Source organism: Notothenia rossii (assembly GCF_949606895.1).
Source record: "Notothenia rossii genome assembly, chromosome: 6".
NCBI lineage: Eukaryota > Metazoa > Chordata > Actinopteri > Perciformes > Nototheniidae > Notothenia > Notothenia rossii.
Window position 1 is genome coordinate 34,430,923 of NC_136909.1, and position 16,975 is coordinate 34,447,897.

The 16,975-nt window shown below is 43.9% G+C and overlaps 1 protein-coding gene across 1 annotated transcript in view; it reads right to left on the bottom strand.

Moving 5' to 3' along the window:
* The window catches only part of prkg2 (protein kinase cGMP-dependent 2), a 50,911-nt gene that overhangs the window by 15,426 nt on the left and 18,510 nt on the right, over window positions 1–16,975 (bottom strand). Inside the window, exons 8-11 of the mRNA XM_079690205.1 lie at window positions 16,164–16,258; window positions 14,266–14,334; window positions 13,868–13,966; window positions 13,614–13,764 (exon numbers count right to left, since the gene is read on the bottom strand). Coding sequence (XP_079546331.1) covers window positions 13,614–13,764; window positions 13,868–13,966; window positions 14,266–14,334; window positions 16,164–16,258 — 414 coding nt within the window. The remainder of the gene's footprint in view (window positions 1–13,613; window positions 13,765–13,867; window positions 13,967–14,265; window positions 14,335–16,163; window positions 16,259–16,975) is intronic.

A 16,975-nucleotide genomic window follows, 5' to 3' on the forward strand; every position in this document is an offset into this window, starting at 1 on the left:
CTTAGTGACCTTGCTAGTAGTAGGGAAGTGGGACATTCAACAGCTAAACCGGATGGTTATGCTGAAACTGGGTTGGGTCAGAGCCCTGGTTATACCCCTGCTAGAGTGTCCGTGAGGGAGGGTCCATATACTTCCACCCCTGGTAGTGATGTAGAAGCCATTCATCATCTAACAGACATGGTAGGACAGTTAGGAGCACAAATCGGTGATGTCAGCTGGTGTTGTAAACATGAATACTGATTGTAATGCTGCTTCTGTGAATAACACTACACAATGTGAGACTACAGTACATGTTAAACCTGACAGAGAGTTACAGAAATTCAAAGGTGACAGTACTGACAAACTCTCAGTCCACGACTGGATTGATGTTATTAAGATCTACATCAGAAAACAAGGTGTTCCGGTGCAGGAACAGTCTGAGGAAATAATTAGTCATCTGATGGGCAAGGCCAGAGACACTGTGAAGATTGCCCTGCGCAGTAATGCAGCGCTTGATGTAAAGAATAGACCAGAACTGATATATGACATTCTTCTTCAGTATTTCAGTGATGTTTCCTCATGCCTTCCCCTTGCAGACTTTTATGCCACAATGCCTAAGCACAGAGAGAGCCCAGTAGATTACTGGATAAGAGTGAACAGAGCCGCTGACCTAGCCATTGAGGGCCTGCGCAGACAAGGAAAGCAGACAGAGGACATGAACAATGAGGTGGCTCTCATGTTTGTTAAGTACTGCCCTGATCCAGAACTTGCCTGTGTTTTAAAGTGCAAACCAATCCACAAATGGACTTTGCGTGATGTACAGCTGAGGATTGATGATTACCAGAGGGAGATAAGAGCTAACGGCAGGACTGCTAATGTCGGTCAGTTAAAAAGTCACACTGCCACTGTCACCTCCGAGCAGCTCAGTTCACTAATGGAAATCCCAGCAGTACCTGAGCAATGCCAGGCTCCAAGCCCTATGTCCCTCTCTCCCCAATCTCAGCCGCATATGTTTCACTCCCCTTCCCCTTCCTCATCTCCCGTACCAGCTGTGTCCGAGCCCCGCTCTGCTGCATGTTATGCTCCGGTGCCAACTCTGGCACAAAATCTCCAACAGTCAGAGGAGAAGCTGCTCTCTAGGATGGTGGACATTTTTCAGGGAATGATGGTCAAAGTACAGCAGCATGATACAGCCCGTCCGACCCAAGCTGGGAGGTTTCACCCCAGCTCAAGTGGCAAACGTTCCAGAGAGCCTGCCTGCAAGGTCTGTAATGATGCTAGCCACACAACCACTTCACATTGTATGTCTGAAAGACTATGCTTTGGCTGTTTTGCTCCTGGCCACACCAGACCAAACTGCCCCACAAAAGGCTCCCAGTCTCAGGGAAACTAGCGGACCTGTATTCTGAGGGAGGAAGTACAGGTCATGTCACTAGCTCCCACACTGATGATATGTCAGATGCTGAGACTGTTTACAATTCAGTAAAAGACTCTTGTGATGGCTCTGTTGTTGTCTATCAGAATATCCAGAGGGTTGATAATAGTGACAGTCTTTTCTACACACCTGTTATGATGAATGACACTGTGATTGGTGGCCTGTTGGATAGTGGTTCGATGGCCTACAGCAGGGGTTCCCAACCTTTTTCACCCAGGGCCCCCCCAAATGACTCCTGTTGGAATTTGCGACCCCCCAAAACTTTGAAACTTTAATTATTGCTGTTGCCGATCTGCCCCCCTACCCGATCTGTACTGCGCATGTGCGAGATGGTCTGCCATACTGGACAACTCCGTACGGCAACCCAACTAGGACACTTGACACAGTGGCGTTTGGCAAAGCACAAAAAGAAAACAAAAAAAACCGAGAGAGATGAGTTATTGTTATTACAACGTGACTTCACTATTATTTAACAACTATTTTTATTGGGTTCTTTTATTTGGGGTTAAGTACATTGTCAGAATAAGTGAGAAATGGATTTAACTTCTGTTTGGCAGCTATCATACTGAATAGATATTTACTGTGAATGTATGCAAAAATATATGGCATATAGCTGTGTATCAGAAGTTAAATCTATGTCTCACTTATTCTGACAATGTACTTAACCCCAAATAAAAGAACCCAATAAAAAGAGTTGTTAAATAATAGTGAAGTCACGTTGTAATAACAATAACTCATCTCTCCCGTTTTTTTGTGTTCTTTTTCTGCTTTGCCAAACGCCACTTTGTGAAGTGTCCTATTAGAGTTGCCGTATGTAGTTGTCCAGTATGGCGGACCATCTCGCACATGCGCAGTACAGATCGGGCAGGGGGGCAGATCGGGTAGTGACAGCCGTGCCTGGTAACAGCGGTTACCAACCCCCCCCCCCACACACACACACACACACACACACACACAGACACACACACACACACACACACACACACACACACACACACACACACACAGACACACACACACACACACACATTCAAGTTTAAAAGTCTCAAAAATGCTACAACTACTGTCACAAACTGGATGAATGTGAAGTATTTTGTTAAAGGAGGATGAAAGCGTAATTAAGGAGCACTATAATTGGAGTGACTTTGATGGTTATTGGACTCAGGATTAATTCATTTGGATGCCCGCTGTATGAAGAAATTAAAGGACGACGCAAGTGGAAACAATTCACAAAGGGATTCAACTGTTTAAAACACATGCTCAAAGTAAGCCGGATTTTCGCGATGTGTTTATGTGGATTCAAAAATCGTAAATAATCTACAAAATGGAGGAGACCGATCTGATCGGAGCAACTGTGACAAATAATCCAACTGAAACCGACAATTTACGCGCAGAAGAAACATTTCTATTAAAGAAAAAAATGATACATTTCTGTCTTTGTATGCTTTTATTAGCTACTAACTTGCAAAAGTATGCATCATCATTATTTCAAATGTCGAAGAACAGGACACTTCAAAAGAATAGACTATGTCTAATAAATAAATGGTAATATGGTGGCATAGGCCTGTATAAAACAAAAATGAAAAACTGGCATATTAAGCAGGTAAATCAAATGCTTGTCTGCCATGGAACAGGTAGCAGAGAGAAGACGAGGTTCAAGTAGGTTCATTAATGTGAACCTTGGGCTTGCACGCCCGCAGCCAGGGATGGAATGTCCGGTGTAATGTGAGTGACAGCCAGTCTAAAGTCGTTGTGAACGTCCAGTGTGTTGCGTGCTTTTGTTTTGATGGCAAGTGAGAGCCAGCGCACCTCGGTGTGCAGGAGGAGGGTTTGGTGCGCTTCATCCTCGCACAAGTCTGTGAATAGACGCTTGTTGGTGGGGCGACCTTTGATGAAATTGACTATTTTAACAACAGTTGAGAGTGTTTCGCTGAAGTCTTCTGACAGTTTCTTGCTGGCCAGGGCCTGGCGATGTATCACACAGTGAAATATTGTGCAGTGTGGGGCCTTTTCTTTCAAGTGACTGTTAAATCCCTTGTTTTTCCCCATCATTGAGGCAGCTCCGTCTGTGCAACATGCAACTAAATTCTCATAGGAAAGATTGTGGGATGAGAGGTAAGAATCCACTGCAGTAAAAATGTCCTCACCCCGGGTGGTAGTGGTAAGGTTGACTGACATAAGAATGTCCTGCTTCAAATCTTCCCCATCGATATATTGCACATAAACGATCAGCACAGCCTCATCTGCTACAGTTGTGGTTTCATCAAGTTGTATGGCAAATGGCCCCTTTCCAAGCTTTTCGAGCAGCTGCAGCTCGCAGTTACTTGCCATCTTGTCAATTCTGTCTTTCACTGTATTGTTTGACAGTGGTACAGTTTTTAGCTTCTCCGCCATCTGCGGGCCGCACAGTTTCTCAACCATCTTAATGCAAGCTGGCTTAATGAGCTGCTCGCCAATGTTGTGCGGTTTCTTTGCCTTTGCTATTAAAAGTGCACATTCAAAAGAGGCCTCGGTGGCCTTCTGTGCATCGCTGCCAGCCCTAACAAATGCTGTTCTAATATCCATTGGCTTGTTTGCCTTTGCAAGGTGTTGTTTCTTTATGAAAAAGTCCCGATCACGCCCGACTGTTTCTGGGTGCATGGTCTGTTGGTGTCTCTTCATTTTGCTGGGTTTCATGCTTTCGTTGGCTAGCTTCTCTCTGCATATCACACACTCTGGGCGGGTTTTGTCCGTTCCCTCCATGAAACCGAAGTTAAGATAGCTCTATAGGTAGGTCCTCATTTTCTTTTTGATTGCAGATGAGCTGTCATCTCCTTTACGTTTTTCAGAGATTTTTAGACGAAAAATATTCACCTTATGAAGTCGGTCGCTAGCTAGCAAGCGCAGCAAACTGTTATTATTATGAAAGCTGACACAGTAACTTCAATGTTGGCGCCAATTGGAGGAGTATCAGATGAATTTTTTGAATTTTAATTTTAGTTAATCAATTAATTTCTATATGTTATTGTAATGTAGACAACGCTTTTAGCCCCAATCATGTATTGCGTTACAATATGTAAAAAAAATGATATGTAAAAAAAAAATGATATGTACATTTTTTTTTTTTTAATTCTAAATATGATATTAGGCCTCAAATCATCTGAGGTCTGGCGCCCTCCCTGCGATCTTTGGCGACCCCCCAAAAACGCATTGATGTAGATGTGGTTCTCATTGGATGTGGCGGACTACGTGTTAAGCCTAAATGTGCGTTTGATGTGGAAATGGAAGTGTATGGCTGTAAAATTCTGGTTCCCACACTTGTAGTCCCAGGGCAGCACGATGAGTTGATATTAGGAACAAATGTCATAAAACACGTTCTGCATCAATCTAAGCTGTGTGAGTCCTATTGGAAGACTGTGTCTGGTCTTTGTCCAACTGTTGACCCAGAGACTGAACGTTTCCTGTCCATGCTGTCAGGCTTGGACCCTTGGAAAGGAGAGGAGGTTCCCTTCAAGGTTGGTTTTATGTCAGATGTAACTCAGCCATTTGTCTTGAACCTGGTTGTGAGTATCTCATATGGGGAAAACTACCCAAAAACACAGTCATTTCACCTGGCAGTACTGTCATGACAGAGCCGACATCGTCCCGCTCTATTCCCAGAGGCATCATGGTTGCAAGGCTTGTTACCGTGCTTTGGGGAGATAGATGGGTTCCACTGAAGCTTGTCAACACAACAACCAAGTCTATTCTGCTGAGGCGTAATGCTAAATTGGCTGATTTATTCTCCTGTGTTGCACTCGAAGACATGGATGTTGCTGAGAGCTTGGATATTCACCTGTCCTGTCACACGCAGACTCAAGTCGATTGGGCTCAGTAATGTTGACATTGACTGGTGTGAAGTGTCGGCGGATTGTGTTGGAAAGATGGCTGACCTTGTTCTACAGTATGAGGACATATTTTCACGTCATAATCTGGACTGTGGTGAGGCGAAGGCTTTCGTTCACCGCATTCGCCTGTCAGACAACAGACCGTTCAGGCTCCCATACAGGAGAGTGCCCCCTGGTCAGTACCAAAAACTATGCCAAGTGCTGAATGAGATGGAGGAGAAAGAGATAATCCGGAAATCAACCAGTGAATATGCTTCCCCTTTGGTGCTAGTTTGGAAGAAAAATGGGGATCTCCGCATCTGCACAGATTTTCGGTGGTTGACCAAGAGGACGCTGAAGGACGCCCACCCTCTTCCCCACCAAGGGGATTGTTTGGCAGCATTGGGAGGCAACTGTCTGTTCAGTACGATGGATTTGACCTCGGGTTTTTACAACATGTCCCTTCACGAGGATGACAAGAAGTACTCAGCCTTTACAACGCCAATGGGCCTGTTCGAGTACAACCGGTTGCCACAAGGTCTATGCAACAGTCCGGGCAGCTTCATGCGCATGATGACCAGTATCTTTGGTGACCAGAATTATCTGAGCTTGCTGTGCTACTTGGATGATTTGCTGGTGTTTGCACCTGATGATGAGACAGCTCTACATCACCTGGAGATGGTGTTTAGCAGGCTACGCGGTCATAACTTGAAGCTATCCCCCAAGAAGTGCTTCTTCCTGCGGAGAACAGTGAAGTTTCTCGGCCATATCGTTTGTGAGAATGGTGTTTCAACTGATCCATCTAAGGTGAAGAGCATCTCGAACATGACGAGTGCAGACCTCATGGAGCTGGATGGCAAGACACCGTCTCAGAAGAGGATAAGATCTTCCCTTGGGATGGTCAATTATTATCAACATTTCGTGCAATGGTTCTCTGCTGTTGCCAAGCCGCTGTTTGACCTGTTGAAAGGTGTGAAAAGAAAGAGTAAGCGGCCTAACGTCAAAGTGTCGAGCAGGAGGTTGTGTGAGTCTGATTGGACTCATGAGCAGGGGCAGTCTTTTGGCGACCTAAAGGCTTCACTAATCTGCAGTGCTGTCCTGGCTCACCCTGACTTCACCCGTCCATTCTTGTTGTCAACTGATGCATCCCTGGATGGATTAGGGGCTGTTCTGTCTCAAGTCCAGGAGGGTGATACACGTGCCAGACCCATTGCTTTCGCCAGCAAGTCACTCTCTCAGTCACAGAAGAACTATCCAGCGCACCGGTTGGAGTTTCTGGCTCTGAAGTGGTCCGTGTGTGACAAGTTTAGTCATTGGCTAAAGGGCCACAAGTTCACGGTTTCGGACGGACAATATCCTGCTGACTCATATCCTGACAAAGCCAAAACTGGACTATTGTGAGCAACGCCGGGTGGCCAAGCTGGCCAGTTATGATTTTGACATCAAATATATTCCCGGTCCGCAAAATGTTGTAGCTGATGCTCTTAGCCGTGTGCCCTTTGTCAGAGAGAGTGTTGGACACAGACTACTTGTGGATGCTTATGATGGTCTTCTCAACGAAGTTTCTAAAGTATCATGTGTTTTGGTCCGAGATGCATTCAAGTCATCTTGTGGTCACGATTCACACCGTCAAGGGAGCTGCAGTCCTAAGTCAACGTGCACACCAGTTCAGGTGCAGGCTCAGTCTGTTGTGATGGAAGATATTGCAGCGGTGTTGCAGTCGCATATTGAATGGGATTCTGGTCCGAGAGTCCGTGCTGTTGAGGTGTTGCAACACTTACCTCAGTTGGTTCCACCTTGCTCGGGTACCCTGCCATCCTATACAGAGAAAGACCTTCGAGACAAGCAACTCCATGATAGAATCCTCTCTCGTGTCTTGTTCTATGTGGAGAGGCGTCGGAGACCTTCAAGGAGAGAGAAGTTCAGAGAGCCTGTTACTGTCACAAAGTGCCTCAAACACTGGGACAAATTAGTTGTCAATGATGGTGTTTTGTACAGAGTTTCGAGAGACCACAAGACGAAAGCCAAACGTTTCCAGTATGTTGTTCCTGATTCACTCAAGACAATCGTTTTGCAAGGGGTCCATGACCGAGCCGGACACCAAGCCCAGTCCAGAACTCTTAGTTTAACACAACAGAGGTTCTTTTGGCCAAGTTTGGACAGAGACGTGAGAGATTATGTGCGTCAGAGATGCATAGTGAGTAAGACAGCTGGGCCTGATGGGAGAGCCCCTTTGGAGAGTATAACATCTACAAGGCCGCTGGAATTAGTCTGTATAGACTTCTGGTCAGCTGAAGACTCCAAGAACAAGTCCATCGATGTTCTAGTAATAACAGACCATTTCACAAAGATGGCTTAGGCATTTCCCTGTAGGGACCAAACAGCTTAACAAGTCGCGAAAGTGCTGTGGGATCGGTACTTATGTGTGTAAGGATTTCCTGAGAGGATCCATAGTGATCAAGGTGCTAACTTTGAGAGTCATCTCATAAGTGAGCTTCTCAGAGTGTCTGGCATCAGAAAGTCACACACAACCCCCTACCACCCCATGGGAAATGGGAGTGTGGAACGTTTCAACCGGACCCTAGGTGGTATGATTCGTGCATTGCCGCCTGAGGAGAAAAGTGACTGGCCAAGACGGTTACAGACCCTAACATTCATGTACAACTGTACAGCCCACGAGACAAGGGGATATGCGCCTTTCTACCACATGTTTGGCCGCGTCCCTCGCCTACCTGTTGATGTGCTTTTTAGTACAGTCTTCCATGACTCTGCTGTGATGAGTTACGACAAATATGTAGCCTGTCTTGCTGTTGACCTGAAAGAAGCAATGGAGGTCGCTCAGGCTGATGCTGGAAAGGAGCAGCGCAGACATGCACAGTTGTACAACAGGAAAGTGAAAGGCTCGACCATTGACTTTGGTGACAGGGTGTTAATGGCCAACAGGAGAGACAGAGGCAAGAAAAAGCTTGCTGACAGATGGGACTCTACTATCTACACTGTCATGGACATGAACAAAGGGACACATACATTCAGGATCTGTGACACGGTCAGTGGTCAGGAGAAAGTTATCCACAGGAACCTGTTGATGCTGGTTAGTTTTCTCCCTGTTGGAGACGGATCAGACGTTAGAGAAACATCTGAACTTGCTTCATCCGAGCCTGTTACAGATTCGTCGACTTCAGAGGCTGTCCTCGTGAGGGTAAATGAAGAGTCCGAATCTCAGGGTGGTGGAGTGTCTCCTAGTGCAGCCGGTGGGAGTCTTGATGTTGAATGTGACATGAACTCATCTGTGCCTGTTGACTGGTCCAAACTCTGTGGATTCTGAAAGGAGAACCATAGCATGGATCACAGAACTGTCCACACCAGGTCCATCAGAAGTTGATGTCTCTGACCTGCAGAGCACGTCCTCTAACCCCCGAGGCATCTCGGTTCTGCCGGATGACACTGTATCCTGTGTTTCTGGGCTTGTGACTGCTGTGGACTCTCGATCGCAAGTGGGACTGTCGGAATCTGAGACCGTGACTTGGGGTACTGACGCAGAGGTGTTAAATTCCGTTGACCAAATTTCACGAGCACAGTCTCTCCTTTCCACTGTGCAGACTCAGTTTAGAACACGACTTGGCTGGCTGGTCAAACCCGTGGACAGACTGATACAGACCATGTCCCGACAGGACGCTATACCAGTCAGGTTTAATGTTAAGTCTGTTTGAAGGTCTGCATTTCGAGCTTTTACTGTTTAAGGGTCTTGGACAGTAATATGTGTTTATTTCTATTTTTGTTTGTTTTCCGAGATATTGACTTTGATGTTACACTCTGCTGATTTTCTTTTCTTTTGTGATGAGCTGTACTACATTATGTGTAGGGGTTTTAGTGGGGGTGTATAATGCACTCTGTTACCAGTTGCTGGGTTGAGAGATACGCGCTGCTCTCATACCACTTCATCCTAAAGGGATACATTTCATGTTGGTTTGTTTTATGTAAAACCCCTCGGTGTTGTTTTTTCTGTGATGTGGTGTAATGACAGGTGACTATTATGTATTCTATGCTCATATTCGGTAAAATTCAGTGGGGGTGTGTGTAACGGAGTTAAAAATGTGTAGACATAAATAGTTATAAATTACGATTTATAATGGGTTATGAATTTTATTTTTATGAGATTGTTTACTTTTGATGTTTTTGAGTTATGTTTCTGGTGGGAACACTTTCCCGTTGCACATCTTTTTCTATTTCCTGTATATCATTTCCGCTTTCCCCTCACATTGAAGTGAGTGCTGCGGAGGGTAAGCTGTGCTGGGAGAGGTGTTACAAATCATTGCGGTTTTGTGTGATGGACCGGCTGTTTGGGTTGATGGAAGTGATGTGTGTTGTTGAGTGTTAATTTGGGTACCTTGTCGATCCGTTTTTGTTTGGTTTTCACCGTAGGAAATTGTATTTTTTTAGTGATATCTGTGGTGTGGTTTTGGCGGGAATTAGAAGACGCGATCTGCGTCCTTTTCTTTGTTTACATGTTAACCCTTCCTTTCTTTTCTTTTATAAAGATGTGCAGCGTGGATTTAAGGAGGATATTGTGTTCTGTTCTCAGGTATGTTTGTGTTTGTATTTTTGTGTGATTACTTGATAAGATTTTCTTGTTCATTTCTTAATCTATAAATACTAAAGAAGACATTGAAGTGAGTGCTGCGGAGGATGTGCAGCGTGGATTTAAGGAGGATATTGTGTTTTGTTCTCAGAATAAACGCCAGAAAAGACACCTCGATGCTTCGCTGTGTTTCCTGATCGATAACAGGTCGCTTACGGTTGTGACCCGTTACACATGCCTGGTTCCTCCGGTTTAGGTCCCGGTAGGTGAACAGAGTACAGTCATACAGAACTGGGACACTTGCCACGGCAATGATTAATTTATCCTCCATTTTATGACATATGACAAATAGTCAAGAACTGCGGTATCAGCATACACGCGGTTTGATTGGCTAGCGCTTGTACTGGCGGGAATTGCATAAACGGGATTTGATTGGCTGATGCCAAGCATCAAGCCTCAAAAGTTGAACATTGTTCAACTTTTGATGCCGATAGATGCTCGTGATGCTTGCAAAGCCATGCCACGCTCCCCACAATGCAGTTCGGCAAAGATTAAAAATCTTCTACGTAACCCCATTCAAGTGAATGGGCAAAGCGTTGAAAGCATTTTTCGATGCCTGTAGTGTAGACGGGCTGTTACGGTGCCGTGTACCGGAGGGGAGAGAGAGAGAGAGCAGCGAAGGGGGGGGTGAGATGTAATACGGTTTCCTGATAAAGCTGTGGCGAGTATGTGCTGCAGGGAGGTGGATATTGTGGTATTTGTGCAACCTGCACAAACACAATACTGCACCATGATTACAAATGGTGAAATACAATGTAAAGCTACAGAAAAATACCAGCTCACTAAAACACAACCGGTCAACGCAACTACTAACTATACCCGCGGTCAGAGAGCGGAGATGTTTATCCTTTGTGATGTAATATGACGCGTTTGACGTATGACCAGAGCTCAAAATTGCTCCTTTCCCTCTGAATTCCTGCCCTTATGTCTCGTAAAACATCAAATCCTACATTCACTTTTTTAATTGTAATTTTCAAGCAAGTTTAAGCATAAATGTAGAAAAAAAAAACCCTGCAAGATGCTCTTTAAGGACATTGCGGCCAGGGGTGTAGAGCTATTTTTTTTATTTCTAAAACCTCCTTCACTTCAGGAAATGGCTGCAGCATCAGGAGGCAGCCTCTGAGAAGTGCAGCACCAGCGCGTACACACCGCCTTCACTGTGTTCCCCACTGCAGGCTGCTACGTTTCACACACACACATCGAACGGCCCGATTATTCCCCCTATTACTCGTATGAAGGAAATGTCTGGTCACAAAGGCGTGTGTGTGTGTGTGTGTGTGTGTGTGTGTGTGTGTGTGTGTGTGTGTGTGTGTGTGTGTGTGTGTGTGTGTGTGTGTGTGTGTGTGTGTGTGTGTGTGTGTGTGTGTGTGTGTGTGTGTGTGTGTGTGTGTGTGTGTGTGTGTGTGTGTGTGTGTGTGTGTGTGTGTGGCTCTGCTCTGCTCTGCTCTGCTCTGCTCTGCTCTGCTCTGCTCTGCGTGTATGTTCGGTGTATTTGTGTGTTTCCAACAACGGCATTTGTTTTCAAATTACTATGAACAGTAATTTACGCACATCTGGCCAACTCCGTAGGTACAGTATGTGGGTGTTCCCAAAAGAAGTTAGTTTAATCTTAGTCTCGATGTAGTGCTAAATGCTGTCGGAGTGCACCGGAACGAACGCCCCGGTATGACGTTATTATGGCTGGCAAACAAGCCCAGGGGTCTCCCTGACATTTCAGTTATATCAATCTGTGTACAGTGGTCCTAATTTGTTTTAATTGTATCCTGGTTTTAAACGTTGTTAATATGTTTTGGATGCATATTGTCATATTATTTGTTTAGGCTGTTACATACAATTAGCCACTGTTGCCACCTATATTAGGCTATTATTATATTATATATTATATTAATATTTGTAAAGCGGTCCTAATTTTTTGTTTTAATTGTATCCTGGTTTTAAACGTTATTAATATGTTTTGGATGCATATTGGTATTTCTTCAGGCTGTTAAATACAATTAGCCTCTATTGCCACCTGCTGGTGAGTAAATATTAAAATCAGCCAAATTGACAACAGGTCCGCAAATTTGTTTTAATGTATCTGCCGGTCCTTGGCACAATAAAGGTTGTTTACCTCTGCCGTAGAGGATGCTATTGCAGTAGTCGAGTCCTGATGTGATGAATGCATGGTTTCAGCAGCAGAGGAGGAGAGTGATGGGCGGAGACGGGCAATGTTTTTGAGGTGGAAAAAGGCGGTCCTGGTGATGTGATTTATGTGGTGATTGAATTTGAGCTGTCTGTCGAAGATGACTCCGAGGTTGTGGATGTGAGGGGGGGAGATAGAATGTGGCTGTCAATGGTGAAGTTGAAATTCTGGATGGTTTTGTTACGGGATGGGGGGCCGATGGGAATGTCTGATTTGGCACTCTTCAGTTGGAGATAGTTTGTTTGCATCCATGCTTTTATTTCTGAGAGACAGTTGGTGAGAGTGGAGTGTGTTGTGGGGGTGATGGTTTTTGTTGAGATATAAAGTTGGATGTCATCGGCGTAGCAATGAAATTGAAGGTTGTGGCGACGAATGATTTTGCCAAGTGGGAGGAGGGGGCCAAGCACCAAACCCTGGGGGACGCCTTGGGACAGAGGAGCAGTGGAGGAGGTGCAGTTGTTGATGTTGATAAACTGATGTCTGTCGGTGAGGTAGGATTTCAGCCAGGAGATTGCAGTGTCGGTGATGTTGAGTGATGATTCGAGGAGGGACAGCAGGATGGTGTGGTTGATAGTGTCGAATGCTGCGGTGTGGTCGAGCAGGATGAGGATGTTCAGGTTGCCGGAGTCAGAGGAGAGGAGGAGGTCGTTTGTGATTTTCAGAAGAGCTGTTTCGGTGCTGTGTTTTGATCGGAAACCGGATTGACTCAATGGCTCAAAGAGGTCATTGGAGCTGAGGTGATATTTTAGTTGTGAGGCAATGGCATGTTCAAGTATTTTTGACAGAAAGGGGAGATTTGAGATGGGCCGGAAGTTGGACATGATGTCGGGTGTTAGTCCAGGTCTTTTGAGAATGGGTGTGATAGCATAATGATGGTGGCGATGAGTTGGGAGATGGCAGGGAGGCTCTCTTTAACACATTTGGAGGGCATTGGGTCAAGTGTGCAGGTGGAGTTAATTCCAACTTATGGTCACATTTAGAATAATTTATAATAATATAGACAATTAGGGCAGGGCTACCTTGTGATTGACAGGTCGCTACTATGGTGTTCACTGTTCTCAGTGCTCAAGTTACATTTTTGACCTAAATCGCATTGACTTTTTTTATTTATCCTCCTCTCTTTTTCAACCTATAATGGCCCTAATACCCCAATGTAGTAGCTTTGACAGGGTTTTTAACAAAGTGATTAGCTTTCAATATGCGTTCAAGATTCCTGCTATAACATTACATTACATTACATGTTACTTGTTAGACGCTTTTATCCAAAGCGACTTACATACTCAATGCTGTGGGCAATCCCCACAGGAGCAATTTGGGGTGAAGTGTGTTGCCCAGGGACACAACGACATGCTGACTGCAGTGGGGTTTGAACCTGTGCTCCCCTGATCCGAACACCAACGCACTAGTCCACTGCACCATAACTGTGATTTACATGCATTCATTTGTTTTGACAACTCTGTCAGTGTTGGCAAGAATAATTGTATAATAGTATAATAAAAATAATCTAAAACATTTCTTATCTTCAGGTCTTACCAGTTCTACTCGTCCAAAGCCACCGACCCCGAGAGTAGCAACGACCTCCAGCTGGTCGAAGGGCGTGGATGTAGGAAACGTGGAAACCATTTCCTTCAGCTGGATGACGTCTGAAGACAGCGGATGGCTCTGGTGGCGCGACAATGACCTTCTGAGGGGAGACAGAGAAAGGGCCTCGTCTAAACTAACCAATCACAGGTATAGATGTTTTAATGTTTTTTTCTTAATATGTTCAACTTCATCACTGCAAGTACCTGGCATGTCTCTTCTTGTCGTCACGATCAAGTGTTGCCACGTAGCCTTGGAGGTACTTCTGCAGCTCATTGAAGGTTCCCACTGTCTGATCAAATGTCCTTAAAAAACAATAACCACATGATGTCAACGCTGCAATGTTGACTTTGGTTTAACTGATGTGTCTTACTGAGATAAAGAGCATTTGAGAAGAGGGTAAGAAAGTTTTCACTGATTCCACATTGTAAGTTTTTTTAACGTTTTACTTGTTATTGGAAATAGACTGCTGGGTAATGGGAGGACATTTGGCCCTCTCATGTGTATCTCTGCCAAAAAGCTTTCGTCATGCTAATAGCTGTGGGGAGGGACAACACTTTTGTGAGTGTCCAGAAAACCACAGTTAAAATGTCAGAATACTCACTCTCTATCGATAACTAGGCACTCCACACCGTCCTCATCTGCGATAATATTAGCTGATCTGACATCATCACTGAAAAAAGACAGCAAGATGTACACACACATAAACACACATACATTTTTTTATTTTCTATGATAATGATTTTGGGATTAGTAGGTCTTTTTGCATTTAAAGTCAACAAAGAATGGCTCTGCAAAACAGTCACAGCTGTGAATCAATATGTTCAACATCTTGTATAAAAAAAAATATTTAACCTAAAATAGAGTATAAATGTATATTTGATAGCTGCAATATCGTACCTGTAATGATAGTTAAGGTGCTTAAACACAGTTAAAATGAAATTGCACACTTCTTTAGTTGTACGATTTTAAAGATTTTGTTGACCAATATCTGATTTGTTTATGTATTAACGCATATTTGGGAATTTACGGTAATGTCTGGGGCTGTTAGAAAGTGCTGGCTGTATGAGTTTAACAACAGGGGATTAAATAATAATTGTAAAATAAATTATGAGAGCTAACAATAGCGAACAAAAGCTAGTTAACTAGTTAGATGGATAGCTGATGTTTGCTATTCAACAATAGATTGATGGCTAAGTTCACTTGCCAGCTTGTTAGATAGACAGCTAACCGGTCGCTAGTTAGCTTGTCAGATAGAAGGTTTGCAAGCTAAATAGCACACTGGCAGGTTAATTGAGTTTGGTTTACAGGTTTACTTGTTTTTATACATTTCATCACTGTGAACCTTTGCAAACCTTTGCGCAGAGATAGTTATTAGAAACTGTGGACATGAGCTTAAGTGAGCCTGACAGCCAGGGGTGATTTGGTACTTTTCTTAGTTCTTCATAACGAAGCAGTTTACATCAAGACACCCTATGGACTTATTAAAAATGTGCTCTTACGAGATTTTGAACCATTTAATATGTCATCCTGCCAGCCGATATTAGAAGATGGATGTGTTACTGTTTAATCCATTCCAGTTTAACCGCAGTGTAGCTGTGAATAATCCCAAATAAAATCACATGTTGTCCGGACCTAGGCAGCCCTCAACAGTCTCACGGCATTTCGTGTTATAGTCACGACATTAATCTATTGATTCGTGTTCACCAACATGATTTTCGCATTTTTTTCGTGTCACACAGAACGATTTTAAAAGTAATGTAAATAATAACAAATATGAAGGAAAAATACATAAAAATAACAATTTTATAAGCAATGTATTTATATTGGTAGTATTTTTCGTGCCTGCACCAAATAATAACAAATAGAAGGACATTTTTTTATACAGATTTCAGTATTCTGAGGCTCTGAGCCCCATTTATTTTCCTCGCGGACGGCAAAAAAACTCCGACATTATACAATTTTAAATAAAAGGGTTAGGCTTAGGATATTGAGTAAGAAAATGTTTTTATGAACCACACAGCTTCTGATCTTCCAAGACCCGACCGGACAAAAAGACGTGGTGCAGGCACGAAATATACTACCAATAGAAAGACATTGCTTTTGAAATTGTTCTGTGTGACACGAAAAAAATGCAAAAATCGTCTTGGTGAACACGAATCAATAGATTAAATTAATTTCGTGACTATAACACGAAATGCCGTGAGACTTGGTTGCAGCCCTACAAAAAAAAAAATGTTGTTGGTACGCCCACTATAGACCCAAATATATGTGCACAAGCACTGAAAAAGGGAGTTTTTCAAATACGTTCCCTTTAAATATAGTAAGCAGGCAACGCTAATGGCTGGGTTGTGGATTTTTGTGTATTCATGTTGTAAAAACCTTATCTGTGATAACAATAAACATGACTGGGATAATGGAACAGTATCTCTAACCACCCAAAAATATCTAAAGGCATGAAATATATGACAATCTATGGTGATGTGAGATGTTTGTTTTTACCTTATAAGTGCTTTCTCTCCAAAGTAGTCTCCCTTCTGCAGCGTGTTGATAATCTGCGGGAGCTTGTGGGCCTCTGTGCTCTGGGTCACTTTCACCTGCACAACACATGTCAGCTGGATCTTTAAAGCACACTTCACTTATTCAGTCAGCAGCTTTTACAGGTGCTTTCAATTTTCTCCAAATATTTGTACATGCAATGTAAAAAGTTAGAATCCTAAGAGATTGCAATAATCGACACATTCAATTATAGTAATTGGAACATGATGGCTACGAGTGATTAAGTGGGGTTGATGATATTTTAGGTGACATTCTGTAAGATAAAACACATTCGTTGTGAGGTTTTAATTAGCTGCCTCTATTCTGCTGTATAGAGCAGCAGTTTTTTTTTTTACAAAAATCCAACAGCAGGATGTTATAGAAACTTCTCCCTAATTTGTGAGGCTTTAAAAACCAAAACGCCGAAATGATATCACAGCCATAACGGCCGGGGTGTGTTTTAGCTAAGTGCCCCGTTCGACCCAAGTGACCTTCACTTCCCCTGTTTTTCCTGGTGGCAAGAGCTCTCAGAGCGTATCCCCTCCCTTGTCAGGGGGTACGAAGGGAGCAGGGGGGTGGAACCATTTCCTGTATGAGCCCCCTTTCACCCAAACAACATGTGTTCCTCTCTGGTTTAGTTAGCTTAGCTCAGAGGAGGCGCTGTCCCGCAATGCCTCATAATGGCATTTTGAAAGTCCCCTGTGGACAACTCTGGCCTCTCTCCATCTCCCCTGGCTCCCCGGTGTCAGGTTGCTGACTGATCAGACAGACGGGCG